Source organism: Drosophila takahashii, chromosome 2R (genome assembly GCF_030179915.1).
Source record: "Drosophila takahashii strain IR98-3 E-12201 chromosome 2R, DtakHiC1v2, whole genome shotgun sequence".
In the NCBI taxonomy this organism is placed as follows: Eukaryota; Metazoa; Arthropoda; class Insecta; order Diptera; family Drosophilidae; genus Drosophila; species Drosophila takahashii.
In genome coordinates, this window is record NC_091679.1 from 41,689,090 (window position 1) to 41,704,753 (window position 15,664).

The following is a 15,664-nucleotide window of genomic DNA, read 5'->3' on the forward strand; positions in this document are numbered from 1 at the left end:
CGTTATAGAAAAAAATTATTATATAATATTAATATTTCAAAATAATTTTAACTTAAAAAAAAGATATATTCTGTTGTTTTAAAAAAGGAAAAAAAAAGTTTTTAAAAAATGGGAATTTTTCCTTTGAAATTCTGAATTACAAAACTTATTGCATACTTTTAGTCTCCTTTTTAAAAGGTTTGAAAGCATTAGAAATTTCTGAGAAGCCCCAAAAAATTCCATTACCTTTTCATTTTTAAAAGTACAATAGTTTTTTTTGTGATTCTCATGACTTGTAAGATACAGATTCAGATTGGCCCTCCAACCATGAAATTTCTTTCAATGCTTTTGTGAGTTCGAATGATTGGAGCCGGCGGGTAAAGCGTTTTGGTTTTCCTGCGAAAGCCGCAAGCGTCAGAAAGTTCTTTGGCCCAAAAACTTGGACTAATTGAGTGGGCTTAACCGGAGAAACCCGATGCCAATGCCAATTAGCAAAGTCAGTTGATTTCTAGACGGGGGTTAAATGGGAATATGCATACGTATCTGCCAACAAAAACTAGCATTAAATTAACAAACAAATGTCAAATGCAAATGGCAATGCAGACATTAACAGGATCGTTTTGCAGGCAATTTAATTTGCCAGCGAAATGTTGTCGAAATTACAGCTCGGAAAATTGCGCAAAATTATGCAAAATATTCTTAGATATGCCATCCCATTCTCTCTGGCTTGTTTGTGCATTCGAGGAAATTGTAGCCAGAAAGCAGAGGAAATTCTAATGTAAATTTCATGCCAACACATAGCAAAAATGTGAGGACACGAAAATGCAGCAGCAACTTCAATGCCAAGCTATTTGATCTCTCCATCTCACTCGCTCTCTATCCATCTCTCTCTCTTAATGCGAGTGTGTGTGTGTACCGGAAATACTTGGCATGCCTCATTGAAGCTCGTTAGCTGACTTATTGCTAGAGTCTGGCTAAGGGATTCATGTTGACAGCTCATGGCGGCACTTTCAATTGAAATAAATCCTCACAAAACTCACGCACACACATGGGTAGTGGAGAAAAAATACGAAATTTGCCAATTTGTTGTCATGTCCCACTTTTGCCACGCCCATTAGCCCATTAGAGGGGGGCGATCCGAAAGTGGGCGGAAGATATCGCATGGAAGACCAAAGGCATTGTCAATACTTGAGCCTTTTTACAGCTCATTCACAGGCTGCCTTCGGCTCATTTCTCATGGCTTTTCCATTTCCCTCCGATTTTCCCGCTTTTCCGCTACCCTCCCCTTGTCAAGTGTTTTTCAAGTGGAGATTAGCACGATTCCTGTGCAGCTTATGCCAAGGATGCGGCCCCTTTTATCAGTTCGATTGGTTTGCTTGTTCAACTGTTTTCCTTTTGCCTCGATTTCTTTGAGTTGTTTGCCAAATAAAGATTTGAGACGTTTACAATAAGGCAGGAAATGGTATATATATCACATATACTTAATATTTTAACAAAAAGTGGGAATAAAATGTATATAAATAAAGACATATTGATACACCAAATAAATAAATAAAATATAATCATTATTTGGTTTGTTTAGAGGAGCTTAATTTAAGTTTGTTTAACTTGGAAAATATAAAAACAACACCCGCAAAAATACTATATTTCTAGTACCTACTTTTATTTATAAAAATTTTTATTTTAAATACTTATAATTAGGGACAACTAAACTTATTTTATTAAACACTGGTTTCAATGTTAATGGTTCTATTTACAGTAAACCTGGCCCAAAATGAGGGCAATTTCATCACGTTTAACGATGTAAAAAATTGGGCTAATGCGGAGAGATATAAAAAAGTAAGGCACCAAAATGAAATCATTTGCACCTTTAAAAGGGCATTAAAAGTGGACCTCAAAGCGAGGGTAGCTATGTGAGTTTGGGGGCGGGAAGAGGGAGAACATGAGTGGCAATCAACAAGAGACACACACGTAGAGTTGCAAACAAATTAGAACACGCACGAATGGCCGGGCCACAAAAGCGATTTGATGAAGAAAACCAAGGGATGGGAGAGAGAAAACAAAAAAGAACTGGGAAGTAGATCAAAGCCAAAGGCACGTGAGTCTATGGCAACTTTTCCCCCAAGCGGCAGGATAATAATTGAGTAGATGCCGAAACTAGTCAAGGTGTACAAAAAATAGTTGCAGAAAATGCAAAATAAGGGGACAAAGACGGCGAAACTGTGAGAAAAGGGGCGGAATGGAGGAGGAAATCGCCTGGCTATTATCCACAGGCTGTCGGCTGACTGACCGCCTGGGCGTATACGTAATTTAAGCCGCTTTAAGTCAGGCCCAATCGTTGGCAACGGGAAAACCGTAGCGAAATCTGTCCCCACCATCTATTCCGTTCGGGAGCTGGGGGGTTGGGATTTGTGGGGTTCCCCCACCCACTGCCACACCTACACACGCACATCTGCTCCTAAGCTGCTGCACGCACATGAAATATCCAGCAAAAAGTCCTTGAGCACGACACACAAAAAAATAAAAGAAAGGGAAATTCAGTGGCGGGGCCAACTCCAACTGGCACTTAAGAGCGTCGATGTCATGTCGACACGCCGGGTGGCATGGGAAAAAGAAGATGGAACGGGACCAGAAGCACACTGAAGAGAAAATGGAGTATAAAGTCAATCAAAAGATGATAGAAATATGATTTTCTAGAAAAATCAAATGTTTCCATCCTTATTTTCTTAACCATTTTAAGATCAATTGTAATAAACATACCTTACATACAAATTAATAAACCATCAGTTAATAATCACCACTAGTTTAAAAGTATAAATTGAAATTCATAGTAAGAAAGATTTTAAAAATTGAATCTATAAAGATTCTTTCTTTAACATTAAATATATTTTTCATATTAAAAAAAAAACAAAGATTAATTTGAAAACCAAACCTGGGACTTTGAAATATCTAACTGTAAATTGAATCACCAAATTCGCTAAAAAATATAACTTCAAAATACCATATATAAAAGATTTAACGACTCTTCACAGTGGAATATACAAATCTAAAGCAAAACTTATTACATAATACTACTGATTTTCCGATTCCCTAGATTTTTCTCAGTACAGAATAGGCAGGGGCAAAGGCAGGCATCAAGTGTTCCCGGCGCCTAAAGTAACTGAAGTCGGCAAATACCGCGAATCGGATGGAGAGGGACGAAACTGGATAGGATCAGGATAGGATCTGGATGGGGATAGGAATAGAGGGAGTGAGGGGGCGGCAGGGCAGCTGACACCGTCTAAAGCGGGCGACATGGAGTTAAGTGGCGTAAAGCGTGTACTTAATCGCTTAAAGCATTAGAATTTGAAATTGAATATCATAAAGGATATTCAAAAGTGCGGGCTACAAACGAAGTCGGTTGAAAAAAACCCATGAAGAACAGGCGAGGCGAGCGGAGAAAAAATTGTTTAAGTAGAGCACACAGCAAATAGTTGTAAAATGTTTCTATAGAGATAGACAGAGAGAGAGATAGGAATACACGGGGTGGGAAAGAGAAGGAGAAGGAGGGTGTGAGAACATTTTGCAAATAGTTGAGGGTCCGTGTGGAGTTGAAGGAGTTTCCCTGCCGTCGAATTGACGACTCGTAAAATTGTTTTAAGGTGCGACATAAACTGTGTATCGCCGGGCGATAAACAAATTGTCGAAGGGAGTACATTTTTATGGCAATTGAATCAATTTGCTGGATTCTTGCTGAAGCGGCGATAATTTTTGTGGCCTCACATGACCAAACACAATGGAAAGTCGTATGCATTTTCATGCAATTTCACACAGCATCAGAAAATAGCAAAAATATTACTTCAGCTTTAATAACAGTTATTACTGCAAGTAGGGTAATATTTTTGCAAAAAACCCCCTGCAATTAGCGGTATTACATTAACAAAAGTTTGGATTTCCCTGATGCAAACAATTTACGTGGAATTATTACATAAATTTCTGTTCACATCAGCAAAACGCTGAAATTACAGCCGAAAATAATTATAGCTAGATAAAATTTTGTTCGCTTTTAAAGAGAGACCGTTGAACAATTGATAAATTTTTTGCAGCATTTTGCATTAAAATTTATTGAACCAAAAAGCAATAAATTCAATGGGCGAATGGCAGAGCAAGAAGAATGATTTGCGGAAAACCAAATGTGTGTCCGCCCGCCCAAATGGCATTAAAAATGCATGACATTTTGACAATTGATGGGCCAAGGAATCGATAACATCAAATATGCATTGCCAAGGGGGCGACTTTGGGGGCGGGTCGGGTGTACCAGGGATCTGACAATTTGCAATTTGCTTTTATCATCTTAATTTGATTTGAAGGGTGTTTGTATAGGAGGAGTAGCCAAAAGGGGGGAGGTACATGGTGGAAAGTCGGTTCGATAATGAAGCGAAGTTGGTTAAATTAGCACAGCATTCAATTATTCAGCTTGGCCGGGGGAATAACGTCTTCTCATTTACTTTTCCATTTGGAATACAAACCCACACAATATATATAATATGTACTCAATATAGGAACCCGAGGCAATAGAGAAATAAATAAAAAATGCTGTTAGTTATTGTGGTAATCCTGGTCCTTTTGGAATCGACTTGTGGCTTCATCATCACAGTGGATGCCCACGAGACGATGTGCTTCTACGATCACGCCAATGTCAGCGATATGGTGACCATATCCTTCGAGGTCATGGACGGCGGCTTCAAGGATGTGGGTGTGGAGATCTCGGGACCTCGAAATGATCGCCTCCACCACTCGGAACAGGACACCGTGGGCAGTTTCACCTTCACGGCCATGAAAGATGGGCAATATCAGCTGTGTTTCGACAATAAAATGTCCACGCTGACTCCCAAGGTCCTGATGTTCCAGTTCCATATAGCCAGGGCCTTGAAATACTACCAGGATACTTCGAACCGATGGGACGATGTCATCGAGCAGGCGACCGTTCAATCAATGATCAACGAATTGTCCTCCAAACTGGGAGCCGTGAAGATGGAACAGGAATATATGCACTTTCGCTATCGCGGTCACTTGGAAGTCAGCGATATGGTGGAATTCCGGGTTCTCGCATGGTCTATATTTGGCCCCATGATGCTGATTATTATGACCATTTTGGAGGTGTACTACCTCAAGCACTTCTTTGAAGTCCGGCGCGTAGTTTAACCTTTGGTATAAGACTAATACTTGCAAAATAAATGTAACCCTAATAAAAACTTATAATATTTTAAATTATTACTACTTTAATGTTAGGTTGCTGCAATAAAAATCTATAAAATACTAAGACAAAAATGATTTTTACTCTTTGTTATAAAAATTAAATTTTAATTCTTCTGAAAATACATTTTTCATGTAAGTAGGTATCATAGAAAGGTTTAGGAATTTAAGCGAATTTTCTTTTCATTTATTGGTTTATGTGTACTTCACTTACTTCTAGGATGCTTGATTAAAAGTACGCAATCAAAGCATTAAATTTAAGAAAGTGGCAGAAATGTTTAGTCTTCGCTTTTCCTTGTGGCTGTTCTTTCCCCTCAATTTGTTGCATATTTCACGCTTCACAAACCATAAAACTTTTCTCCGTTCGGGGGGCTGGGTTCAAGTATCCATAAAGTTCACTTCACCTATATAGAGTGTGGCCCCGCATTGGATTAGCACTGGAAATTTATGACGGCTGTCCACACACATGGCCAATACACCAGTCGTGGCGGAAACTTATCATATTCATTCACAACTTTCTCCCGCCGCTTTCTCTTTGGTCTTGGCTCTTAGTCCTGGGTCCTTGGCGAAAACAAAGCCAAAGTTTTTGCCTCTTATTTACGACAATGTCGCGTCAAGTTTTTTTCCCGCTGCCGCTCCGCTTTTTGTTTTTCTATTCCTGTTCTATGGGGTATATGTATTGCCCTATAAAGTAGCAAGTTTTCCCTATTTTTTATTATTTTTTTTTCGTTGGTTGTTGCATAATAAAATGAAGCATGTTGTGGGAGCTCTCGAGACGCGGCATCTGGCAGCGCCAGAAGAATGAATAAAGGACACCCGACTCGGTACAATATTGTTCCCCAGCGTCAAATGAAAGCAAAAGTTCAGGGAGCAGAATGGAAAGGAGGAGCGGAATGGGGGGCGGAGGGGGGCGTAAAATGTGGTCCAAGTATCCTGGCAGCCAATGGAGCAGCGCGCAAATAAAGTTCACAAGACAAAACAGGAAAAGCAATGGAGGCTAGGAGAAAAGCTGGCTGCTGGCCGAGAGAAAATCCAGTTCCCTGATGGATATTTTCCAAGAATTTTATTTCGAATTTACATTCTACGGTTTCCCTTGTTGCGATGGGGAGTATATTAAAATTGTAATCATTTCTTAACTTTTAAATATTATTGACAAAGAAGTTAAGAAAGTAGTTTAAGGATTGCAGGTATATAATTAAAGATGCTTAAGTTTAGGGACTACCTTAATAGGATTGTAAAAACCTATATTCCATAAAACGTATATTTAAACAAAAATATAAAAGAATTTTTCCATGGAATGGTGTATTTTTCAAGAGATTTATTTGGAATTTACATTCTGTTTATTTTATGGTTAGTATTTTTAAATAATTTTCCAACATCCAAGGACTTTCAGAACCTCTAAGCCATCTTCATCATAGCAAACATTAAAGCCCTATTCTATTCCCAACTTCGATTTATTCACCAGCAGCTACTCAACATTCCGATGGCCCATCATCTCTCATCATTATCGCATGCCAGGACCTCATGGCACTCTGGCTTCAATTATGTTTTGCATCCTTCAGAGCTGTTCACTTAATTGCATCACTTGCAGAACTGCCGGGGGTTGAAGGCAGCGGTTAGCCTTGGGTCTCGTTCCTTTTGAGTTGTGATGGTTCTCGGTTCAAATGTCCTCCCCCTTTTCATTCTCCCAACTTCGTCCTACCACGCCCATCGTGGCAATTCAATTTTCTATTATGTCAGGCCGAGTTGAAAGCAATGTAATGTTAATAAAATACTGCCACCAGGCTCAACCTCGCATCGGTATGGGTACTAGTGCTCCAGCTAGAGCAACAATGGCAGCAACATAAGCAACGCGGCTGCCATGGCAACGTAGCGTATACGCAACGTGGTGCGCCTTTTGTCCTGCCTACGAGTATTTACCCGCAACACAGCAAACACACAAGCCATATGAGAATGCGGGGCAGCTGAGGCTGAGGCGGTTAGAGCTATGTTATTTGACATTTATTTGCCATTTCGAACAACAGTGGTTGCACGGAAAAAAATTACTAAAATAAATATAATAATAAAATATAATAGGCCTACTTTGACTTGGTTTTGAGTACTTTAAATATTGGTAAAAAAATAAATATTAAAATATTAAGGGGAGATTTGAATAGCAGTTATTAAGAAGCAGAAATAATATTTTAGATAGATGAAGTGTAAAATTAAGATAACCTTTTATTATCTTTATTTTTATTTTCCGGTTTTTCTTATCCCATTAATTTTAATTAAAACTTAAATATATTTAACTGGTATTCATCGAGCGATATTTATTTCAAAATTATTTTATGTATAAAATATTTATATCGCATTCTTAAGGAATAGGCTATAAAACCCCCAATTATATTTCCGTGTACAATGCAGCACTTACCTCGTTTCTGTGGCGCCTGCATGGAGGAGGGCGATGGCGTCGCCAGGCGCTCACCCACCAGCTGGAGGAGCAGCAGGAGCATCAACAGGCCACAGTTGACTGCTCCCGATCCGGCGGCGGCTCCTTTGTTCCGCCCCATCGTCGGACGACGGGCGATTCCACTCGATCCTTGACTTTGGTTTTGGTTTCGGTTTCGGTTTAGGTATTGGTATTGATTCCACAACTCGTTGGAGCGTTTGCTTTGGTGCATTTTGGTTTTCGCACTTCACTTTCACAAATATATCTCTTTGCTGCACTTTTTACTTTATTAGTTCATTTCATTTATGCTCCTATTAAAATATTATTTAAAATATTATAATTAAGAAAAAAGCGATTGTGAAATATTCTGCAAATATTATTGTTAAGCTTTCCTCTGTTTAATGTCTGCAAATATTTTAATTTTAATCTCGCTTATAATTTTTGCGCATTTAGTAGGCCATATTTGCTATTAATTAAAAAGCAATTTACTCAATAATTGATTTTTTTATGCGGGGACAATATTTGTTTGCCCTCTTTTAATGACTCATTGTTTGGTCATCATTAGTCATGGCGAAAATCCAGCGGGAACTGAAAAATGAGTAAAATCCCAGGAGGCGAACTGTTGGCAATCATTCTTCATTAGATGGGGGCCAACATGTCAAGGACTTTTCGAGGACGACCACAGAAATTTCGCAGTTTTCTCCACCGTCTTCTCATCCCCCGATTCTTTTTTTTTATTTTTTAGGTTGATAAATATCAAAAATTCACAGTTGCATTTCCATGGAAATTGGCAGAGGCAAAGCGAAAAAAAGGAATGCAAAGCGAAAATACTTTTTTCTGGCAGCCAACTAAGGGCCGGCGACGCTCTGTGGAGCTTGAAAAATTGCAGCAATTAGTGGTGCCTGGAGGTCAACCAACCAACGAGCCAAAAAGGACACGGCTCCCAGGATCCGCTGGTCATGCAACCTGGCGACGTGAGCCAACCAAGAAATATGTGGTTGAAATATTTTGGTAACGTTTTTGGTTCGGTTTTTTGCCTTTTTGCTTTGAAATACCTTTTAAAGTGTGATTTTTCGGGGAGATTGAAAGAGACTTTGCGTGGAATTGGTGTCACCGTTTGGTGATTTGGCAAATAGTTGGGTATTACGAAAGGATTTCAGGTAGCACAAACGATTTTTACTTTTTCAAATAGCTAAATCGTTGGCATTTTTATAAGCTGGCACTTAAAGTTTAATATTCATAATAGCCGTGATTCGTTAACCATTATTATTTATGATATTATTCTGCTCTTATCAAATTAAATGATTTACAATGCAGTTTATGGACAACAAAAAAGTGGACAATTCAACTTTTATAAGCATTTTTTGTAAACTGTTTGATAGATGTCTCTTGTTCGCGGGCAATCGAGTTTTATATTTCATTAAAAATATAAAACCATTGGGCTGTTATTTCAATGATGAATGCCTGCTTGGCCAATTCGGGCACACACGGGCGAAGGACTCGTGGCAGGTCCTTTGTGGGTTCAGCTGGGTCAATATTTCAATGGGTCGCACTGGTTTTTATTGCACCTCTAGGCACATTCAATTATTTATGCAAACGCTTCGAAGGGGAGCAACAAAAAGGCAACGGCGGCAATAAAAATCAAAATCGGGCCAAATTCAGTTGCGGCATATGGCGAAAAAGGGACAAAAACCGCTGGGAAAGAATAACACAAGGACGAAAACAAAAACAAAAGCCAACCGAGTGAAGCGCGCACGAAAATAAAAATGGCCAGGGAAACGTTCTGATGGCCATTGACGGATGTGGCACGCGTTTCTCCTTTTATATTTGCTTTATTCTTATTTTTTTTTATTATTTGCAGAGGCACTTTATAAAAAATCACGTAGCCGCCATGGAGTCAGGGAGGGATAACCACCACCCGAGCGCAGAGCATTGAAAATTTAATATTTAATCTTAACGAAGGACATCCATTACAATTACACAATTGAGAATCACGCACCACAGACACAACGCACTCTTTCCCAGGACGAAACAGGAGCTTCGGAGGATTGTGAACCGCTTCTGCCGACTTCTGCAGACGAACTGAGCGCGAATCGAGTAGAGCTGCTGTAGCGAAATCCGCTGGAGATATATATATGGAAAATCGGAAAATCCAAGCTAAAGCCAACACGACGATGGCGACCTCAGGCTTCGACTTGCCACGGCAAACTGGCGATTTTTCGTGATTTCCCTGGCGAAACCGAGCCGAGAAACGAAGCTCTGAATGAAAGTGAAGCTGATTTTCCGACGCCAACTGAGCGAAACGGTAAAGCCCTTTTTCCGGGGAGCGTGAAAGCTCTGATTTGTGCGTAACATCTCTCCAGTATTTCACGACTCTCTCTCCGGAACCATCTGACTTTTGTTTACGCCTAATCAGCTGTTCGCAGCTCGACTCGCACGTGGTCGAGAACAACAAAAACAAAGCCCGTGTTTTGGTTTTGAATTATGTAAGCAACTGAATCGGTTAACGGGAATGTGGCGTAAAGGATAATTAAGGTACACTGAGGAAATTCAATACCATCTTTATTTTTTACAAGTCGTTTTTGTATAGAAATAAATAGTTGGTAAATAATAAATACTAACTTAAAATAAAAATATTTATTTTTAGTGTACAACTAATGTTGATTTAATATTTTTAAATGTGCTTTTTTATCAAAGACATTCTGGTGGCAAACTGATTTTAATATTGCTTTATCTTTATCAGTTCCCTAGCACTTTTTATTCAATATAAATATGTTTTTTATAACGTCTAATAAGGAATAGTAGGTATTTATCTTAATTTCTTTATTTTAAGCAAATTTAAAAATCTTGTTGAGAGAAAATCTAAATATCTGTTATTTCAAGAACTTGACTTGTATATTTCCGAATCTTAAACATTTATATTTTCTATTAAAAAATGTCTAAGTAATATAAATAAATACATAAAATATATATCCAATACAAGATTTGTATATTAACTCTAACAACACAAAGAAATTAGACGTTTAATTGAAATTTTAAAGATGAATATTTTTCGTTGCAATTCCTATAAAAGGTAGATGAAAAGAAGAAATATTTGACATTCTTTCTGTTCTTTAATTACTAAATACAGTTTACAAAATGCAAAAAATAAAATACGAAGAAAATCGCCTTAAAAACGCTGCCTTCCTGCCAAGAATGTCTACCCACCCACTCCGTCCCAAAGTGGTCATCATCAAGGGCGACTCTTTGCGTGGACAGCTGGCGACGACCTTTGCATGCCAATTAGATTGGGGATCGCGGCAAACGGAGCAACTGGGACACGGACCACTGCGCTCCACTTCTCCTCGGATTCAGAACAAACCCACCCACTGGAACCTGCCCCCCATAACCTTTAAGTATAACGGTAACGGCTGAGTTTTAAGATGGCGCGAAGGAAAACTGGAGGTATTTTTTTATGGCTATCAACCATCAGATTCAGCTGCAGGTAGTCCTGCCTGGTCCTTCGTCCTGTCCTGCTGCTCTCTTTATTTTCTCATTTCCTGGCCACCTTCAAGGATGTGCGCAGGTGTCAGGACCAGAGGTAAAGCCACTAAAAAAACGAGGAAAAGCCCCGAGATGTGCCTTTTTTCTTTTGCTTAATTTTCGTTTTATGTTTTGACACCGTTTGGCAAAGTTTTCCCCATCTCCGCCTGACACTTACAAGTTTGCCTCTTGTTGCCGTTGACATTTTTATACATCATCTGCCGTCCCCTCGACATGTGGCACCTTTAAGTGCCCCCATATCATTTCGCCGTTTCTTACATTTTTATTTAATTTCAGCCTTTTTTTGTGATACGCCTCTGAAATGCCGACATAAAGATTTTTGTTGCCCCATAAAGGCAAGTGTCTTGGCTTCGTTCGGCTTTCATTTTTATTTTATTAGGAGGTGTGGAAGGACAAATCTGAAAAGTGTGAAAAGATGGCCCGCGCTTTGATCAATATTTAATCAGAAAATCGAATACGAATCAATATCAAACGAATTCCAACGACTGTTGCATATTTTTCGGGGGCCCCACATTTGGAATTCATAATTCACGCCGGCCATAAAATATTTAACAAATTCGTTACACAATTGATTTAAATGGGCTACAAATGTACGATAAATATGTACAAAAAATTGCGAATTAATTACAATTCAAAATGGCCGCAGGCGGCCGCAAATATGTGATTTATGTGCCGGCTGTGCATCAGAAATCACGTATACGCCACCACCCTCATTTCGCCAATGCCTTTGGCCATTGCAATTGAACACATAATAAATATTTATGCAGACAGTTGCTTGTTTTTCTACACACACACAAACACATGCTGTGTAATTATTTGTGTTTGCCCAGATTATTAAAGTTATTTTCTTTGCCCCACCGCCGCCCTCTTTTCCACCTGCTGGCGGTTTTCCTTGCCTTGGAAAACCTTTTGTTTATGTTTACACACATGAATGTATAAATTACGATGCTTGGTTTTTGTAAACAAAATGAGTTTCGCCTGCGGGTCTGCAGAAGCAAAACCTCCGCCTCTGGGCAAACGGCGCTTCTCCCGTCGGCCACATTTAAATATTTGCTCATGGAATTATTTTCCCTGGCATAAAGTGTGGCCAGGTAGACATTTTACAAAGTCAAACAGAAGCTGCCACCGCCACCTCATTCACCTGCCAAGCTGTTAACCCCTGAAACCCCTGGCTTCTTCTTCTTCTCAAACCCCCTCCTTGTCTGGGCACACGATTTGTGTCCCCCTTTTCCAGCTTTCCCGCCCGCTTTTGTATCCCCCACCCACTTGGTCATTGGGAATTTTAATTAAATTTAAATGAAGATTTATTACATATTTCTTTGCTGGGCGCTCAGCTTCGGTGACCTTCAATTGTCCTTCGATTAAGCCACAATTAAAAGCCATATTATTGATTGGAAGAACAAAGAAACGGCGAAGAGCGGTTTTTAATTATGGGATTCTATTAATTATTGCCCAGAAACTCATTAATTACCTTAAAAAGCTAATTGCTCGAAATTAATGGAAAGAAATGTAATAAAATAATTTGTAACACCACTTTAACAATTCAACATTTTAACAAAATTTCAAGAAATGAAAGGTTTACTAAGTTGACTTCGTAATGAAATTCCCAATCGATTGGTATTTAAACCATTTTTATTTTAATTTTTTCATATTTTTTTCAAAAAATATGAAAACTACTTACAAAACTTTTATTTTTTTTTTTAATAATTTAATATACTTAAAAGTAAAAGGATAGTTAGCTAAAAAATTTTTTTAAAGAAAATTATTAATTATTTTAACATAATTACATAACTTTTTAATGCGAAATAGAAAAAAGTAAATTAATTTTCCATTTTTAAAATATAACATCGCAAGCAAGCTCTTCTCTTACACCTTCTTCTCCTTGGCCGATGGAGGTGGTCCGATGGCCGGCACATTCGTGGATCCACTGTCCGACTCAAAGCCCGTTGGTCGGATCCCGGGTCTCGGACGGATGATGACAAAGTGGCAGACTAGATTGGAGTCCACCACCAGAACGGCGCCGCTGTTATCGAAGATGTTGCAGTAGTTGGGGGCCGAAAAGATGGTGACCAACTGGCGCTCGGCGAAGAACTCGTAGCCATCCTCCACCACCTGGTGGGCACGGACGATCAGATTGAACTTGTGCTGCAGCAGGAAGCCCTCCACTATGGCGGCTCCGAAGGTGTAGCTAACACCACGATCATTTGCCGCCCAGGTGCTAGTAGTATCATCCGGATCCGACCAGAGCAGATCGCACAGCAAGCCATCGCTGGGAACTTCTGTGGGACGAGGCAGTCGGCGAATGTCGTCCAGATTATTCAGATCCGGACTCAACCCACCGTGAACGCAGAAAATTCGATCCGCCACAATGGCAGCCACCGGCATGCAATCGTAGCAGTCCACAAAGGACCTCCACAATTTCACACTATATCGTCGCTTGCACTCGTCGAAAAATCCATAGATCCGATTAACATCCGCCGATTCGTGATTGCCGCGCAGCAGGAAGAAGGTCTCCGGATAGCGGAGTTTATAGGTCAACAGCAGGGCCAAGGTTTCCACCGAGTACTGACCCCGATCCACATAATCCCCGAGAAACAGGTAGTTGGACGCGGGTGGCAAGCCGCACTGCTGAAAGATCCTCAGCAGGTCCTTGAACTGACCATGCAGATCCCCGCATATCTTGACCGGAGCACTCAGTTCCAGAAGCATCGGCTGGGTGAGAAACAACTCCCGACATGTACTGGAAATATATTGCAGCGTGGTCTCGGTTAAATTCCCAGCCCTACGATTTCCAAGCGTCTGGTTCTTCAGCTGATTAATAACGGCGTCCAGGTGGGCCACTCGATTCTTCTCATCCTTCTCCAAGCTGCTCTTGGCGGAATCCTTGCCGTTTTGTAACATACTGGTCGAACGGCGGGACATTGTCTTCTTATATCTCAATTATTTCTCGATTGTGGAATTCTAAAATGTTCGGCTATGTTGAAAATAAATTCTGGTTTCTTCTAGCAACAATCGGAAAGGTTACTGCTCCCAAAATAAGATTAAGCCTTTTTTGAAAATGCATTAGGCAATGCTTATATGCAATAAACATGTATTTCTTAAAGAAATTATAAAATTAAAATGATTTAATTGATTTATAAAAATATAAAATGCAATTTTACACATTGGTTATAATATAGAAACGTATCTAAAGTATGTAAAAAACACGTAGAAAGTACAATTTATGAATTGGAAAAAAAAAGTACATTTTCCTAAATACACTTTTGTTTTTAAGCAATAGGTATTTACTTTATTTGATTAAACATATCATCCCAATAATTTTTGCCTTGGTTTCTTCTTTTGTTTATTGGTTTTAGGGTAAATTGAAAAGCCAAGTAAGGTTCGGATTGTCTTTTCTTCGTCAAGTTAAAGAAGTTAAGTTGGTTGCAATCTGCACTTCAACCCTCAAATGCTTTGGTTAAGACTTTTCACTCCATTTGCTTCTATAGTTCTTGCCCCGTTTTCATTTCCCTACTCCACTTTGCTTCCATTTTGGCATTATCTTTTGCCCCTCGACCGTTTCAATTATCAGACACTTGGCATAAATTTGGCGAAAACAAAAAAACATTCAAATGGACGCTCTCGATAACAGGGAAAAAGCGCCGCAAAGTCGCTTGTTTACTCGCTGTTGACCCTTGAACCCCCTCATCCTCATCCTTTCCCTTTTTGGTTTTTTTTTGTTTTATTTTTGGCCACGAATCGTGGACCCAGCTGCATTTTGGCTACTCGTAATCCCGATTCAGAGAGCTTCCTGCACTTGTAATGCGGCTTAAAAGAGCGAGCGAGAGGGCATGGGTTTTATGGTACCATTTGGGCCATCTAGGGTTTTATGTTCCCGCTCGAAAAAATCCTTTATCCCCTCCCCCTTTTCTCTCCGGTTTTTGGAGCGCATTTTGAATACATTTTTGAATCAGTGTCGACGCTGTTTACTTTTTACGTCACTCTTTTTTGGGAACCAACTCAGTTTGGGCCTTGTGTTCCTCGTCCTTTGGGTTTTATGCGATTTGTGTACTTCCGGCTATGGTGGTTCTCCCCGGGACACATGTGTGTGTCTGCCACTCGGGCAACCTAAAAACCACTGGCAACTTTGAAGCCCACAACCCATTTGTACCCCCATCCGCCCGTCCAGAATGTATTTAATTGCAAGCGGCGCTCAAATAGGATTTGTGCATTGTTTTCTGCGGTGGATTTAATGCACGACCCCGGGAATAGCGATCCCATCCCATCGTCCACCCACTTCAGAGGTCGCTTTTTGCATTTTTTCCTCCGCTCCCATTCGGAATCTATTTTAATGTCAGTTTAATTCAATGCCCCAGCGGTTCCCTAATGCACTGCGGCAGCTTTGAGGGGCTCCCTTGTGCGGCAAATGTAATTAAATTGTGGCCAAAGTGGGATAATCCCCTTCGTTCTTTTCGATATGGGTACTTAGGATACGTAACT

General features: G+C 39.8%; 3 protein-coding genes across 3 annotated transcripts; 1 reads left to right on the forward strand and 2 right to left on the reverse strand.

The window, feature by feature from the left end:
• The first annotated feature begins 4,451 nt into the window (after positions 1 to 4,451).
• Positions 4,452 to 5,207, forward strand: LOC108057115 (transmembrane emp24 domain-containing protein 2). The gene has a single exon (XM_017141243.3). It carries the CDS (start codon positions 4,552 to 4,554, stop codon positions 5,161 to 5,163), a length of 612 nt encoding a protein of 203 aa, XP_016996732.3. The 5' UTR covers positions 4,452 to 4,551; the 3' UTR covers positions 5,164 to 5,207.
• Positions 5,208 to 6,579: 1,372 nt separating this feature from the next.
• Positions 6,580 to 9,372, reverse strand: LOC138912480 (uncharacterized). The gene is made up of 2 exons (XM_070213413.1): positions 7,625 to 9,372; positions 6,580 to 7,184 (listed from the first exon to the last, which is right to left on the reverse strand). The coding sequence occupies exons 1-2, from the start codon at positions 7,872 to 7,874 to the stop codon at positions 7,036 to 7,038; spliced, it is 399 nt and encodes a 132-aa protein (XP_070069514.1). The 5' UTR covers positions 7,875 to 9,372; the 3' UTR covers positions 6,580 to 7,035.
• A 3,640-nt stretch (positions 9,373 to 13,012) lies between these two features.
• PpD5 (Protein phosphatase D5) lies at positions 13,013 to 14,185 on the reverse strand. Its single transcript, XM_017141235.3, has one exon. The coding sequence runs from the start codon at positions 14,105 to 14,107 to the stop codon at positions 13,052 to 13,054; it is 1,056 nt and encodes a 351-aa protein (XP_016996724.2). The 5' UTR covers positions 14,108 to 14,185; the 3' UTR covers positions 13,013 to 13,051.
• Between the last annotated feature and the right edge of the window lie 1,479 nt (positions 14,186 to 15,664).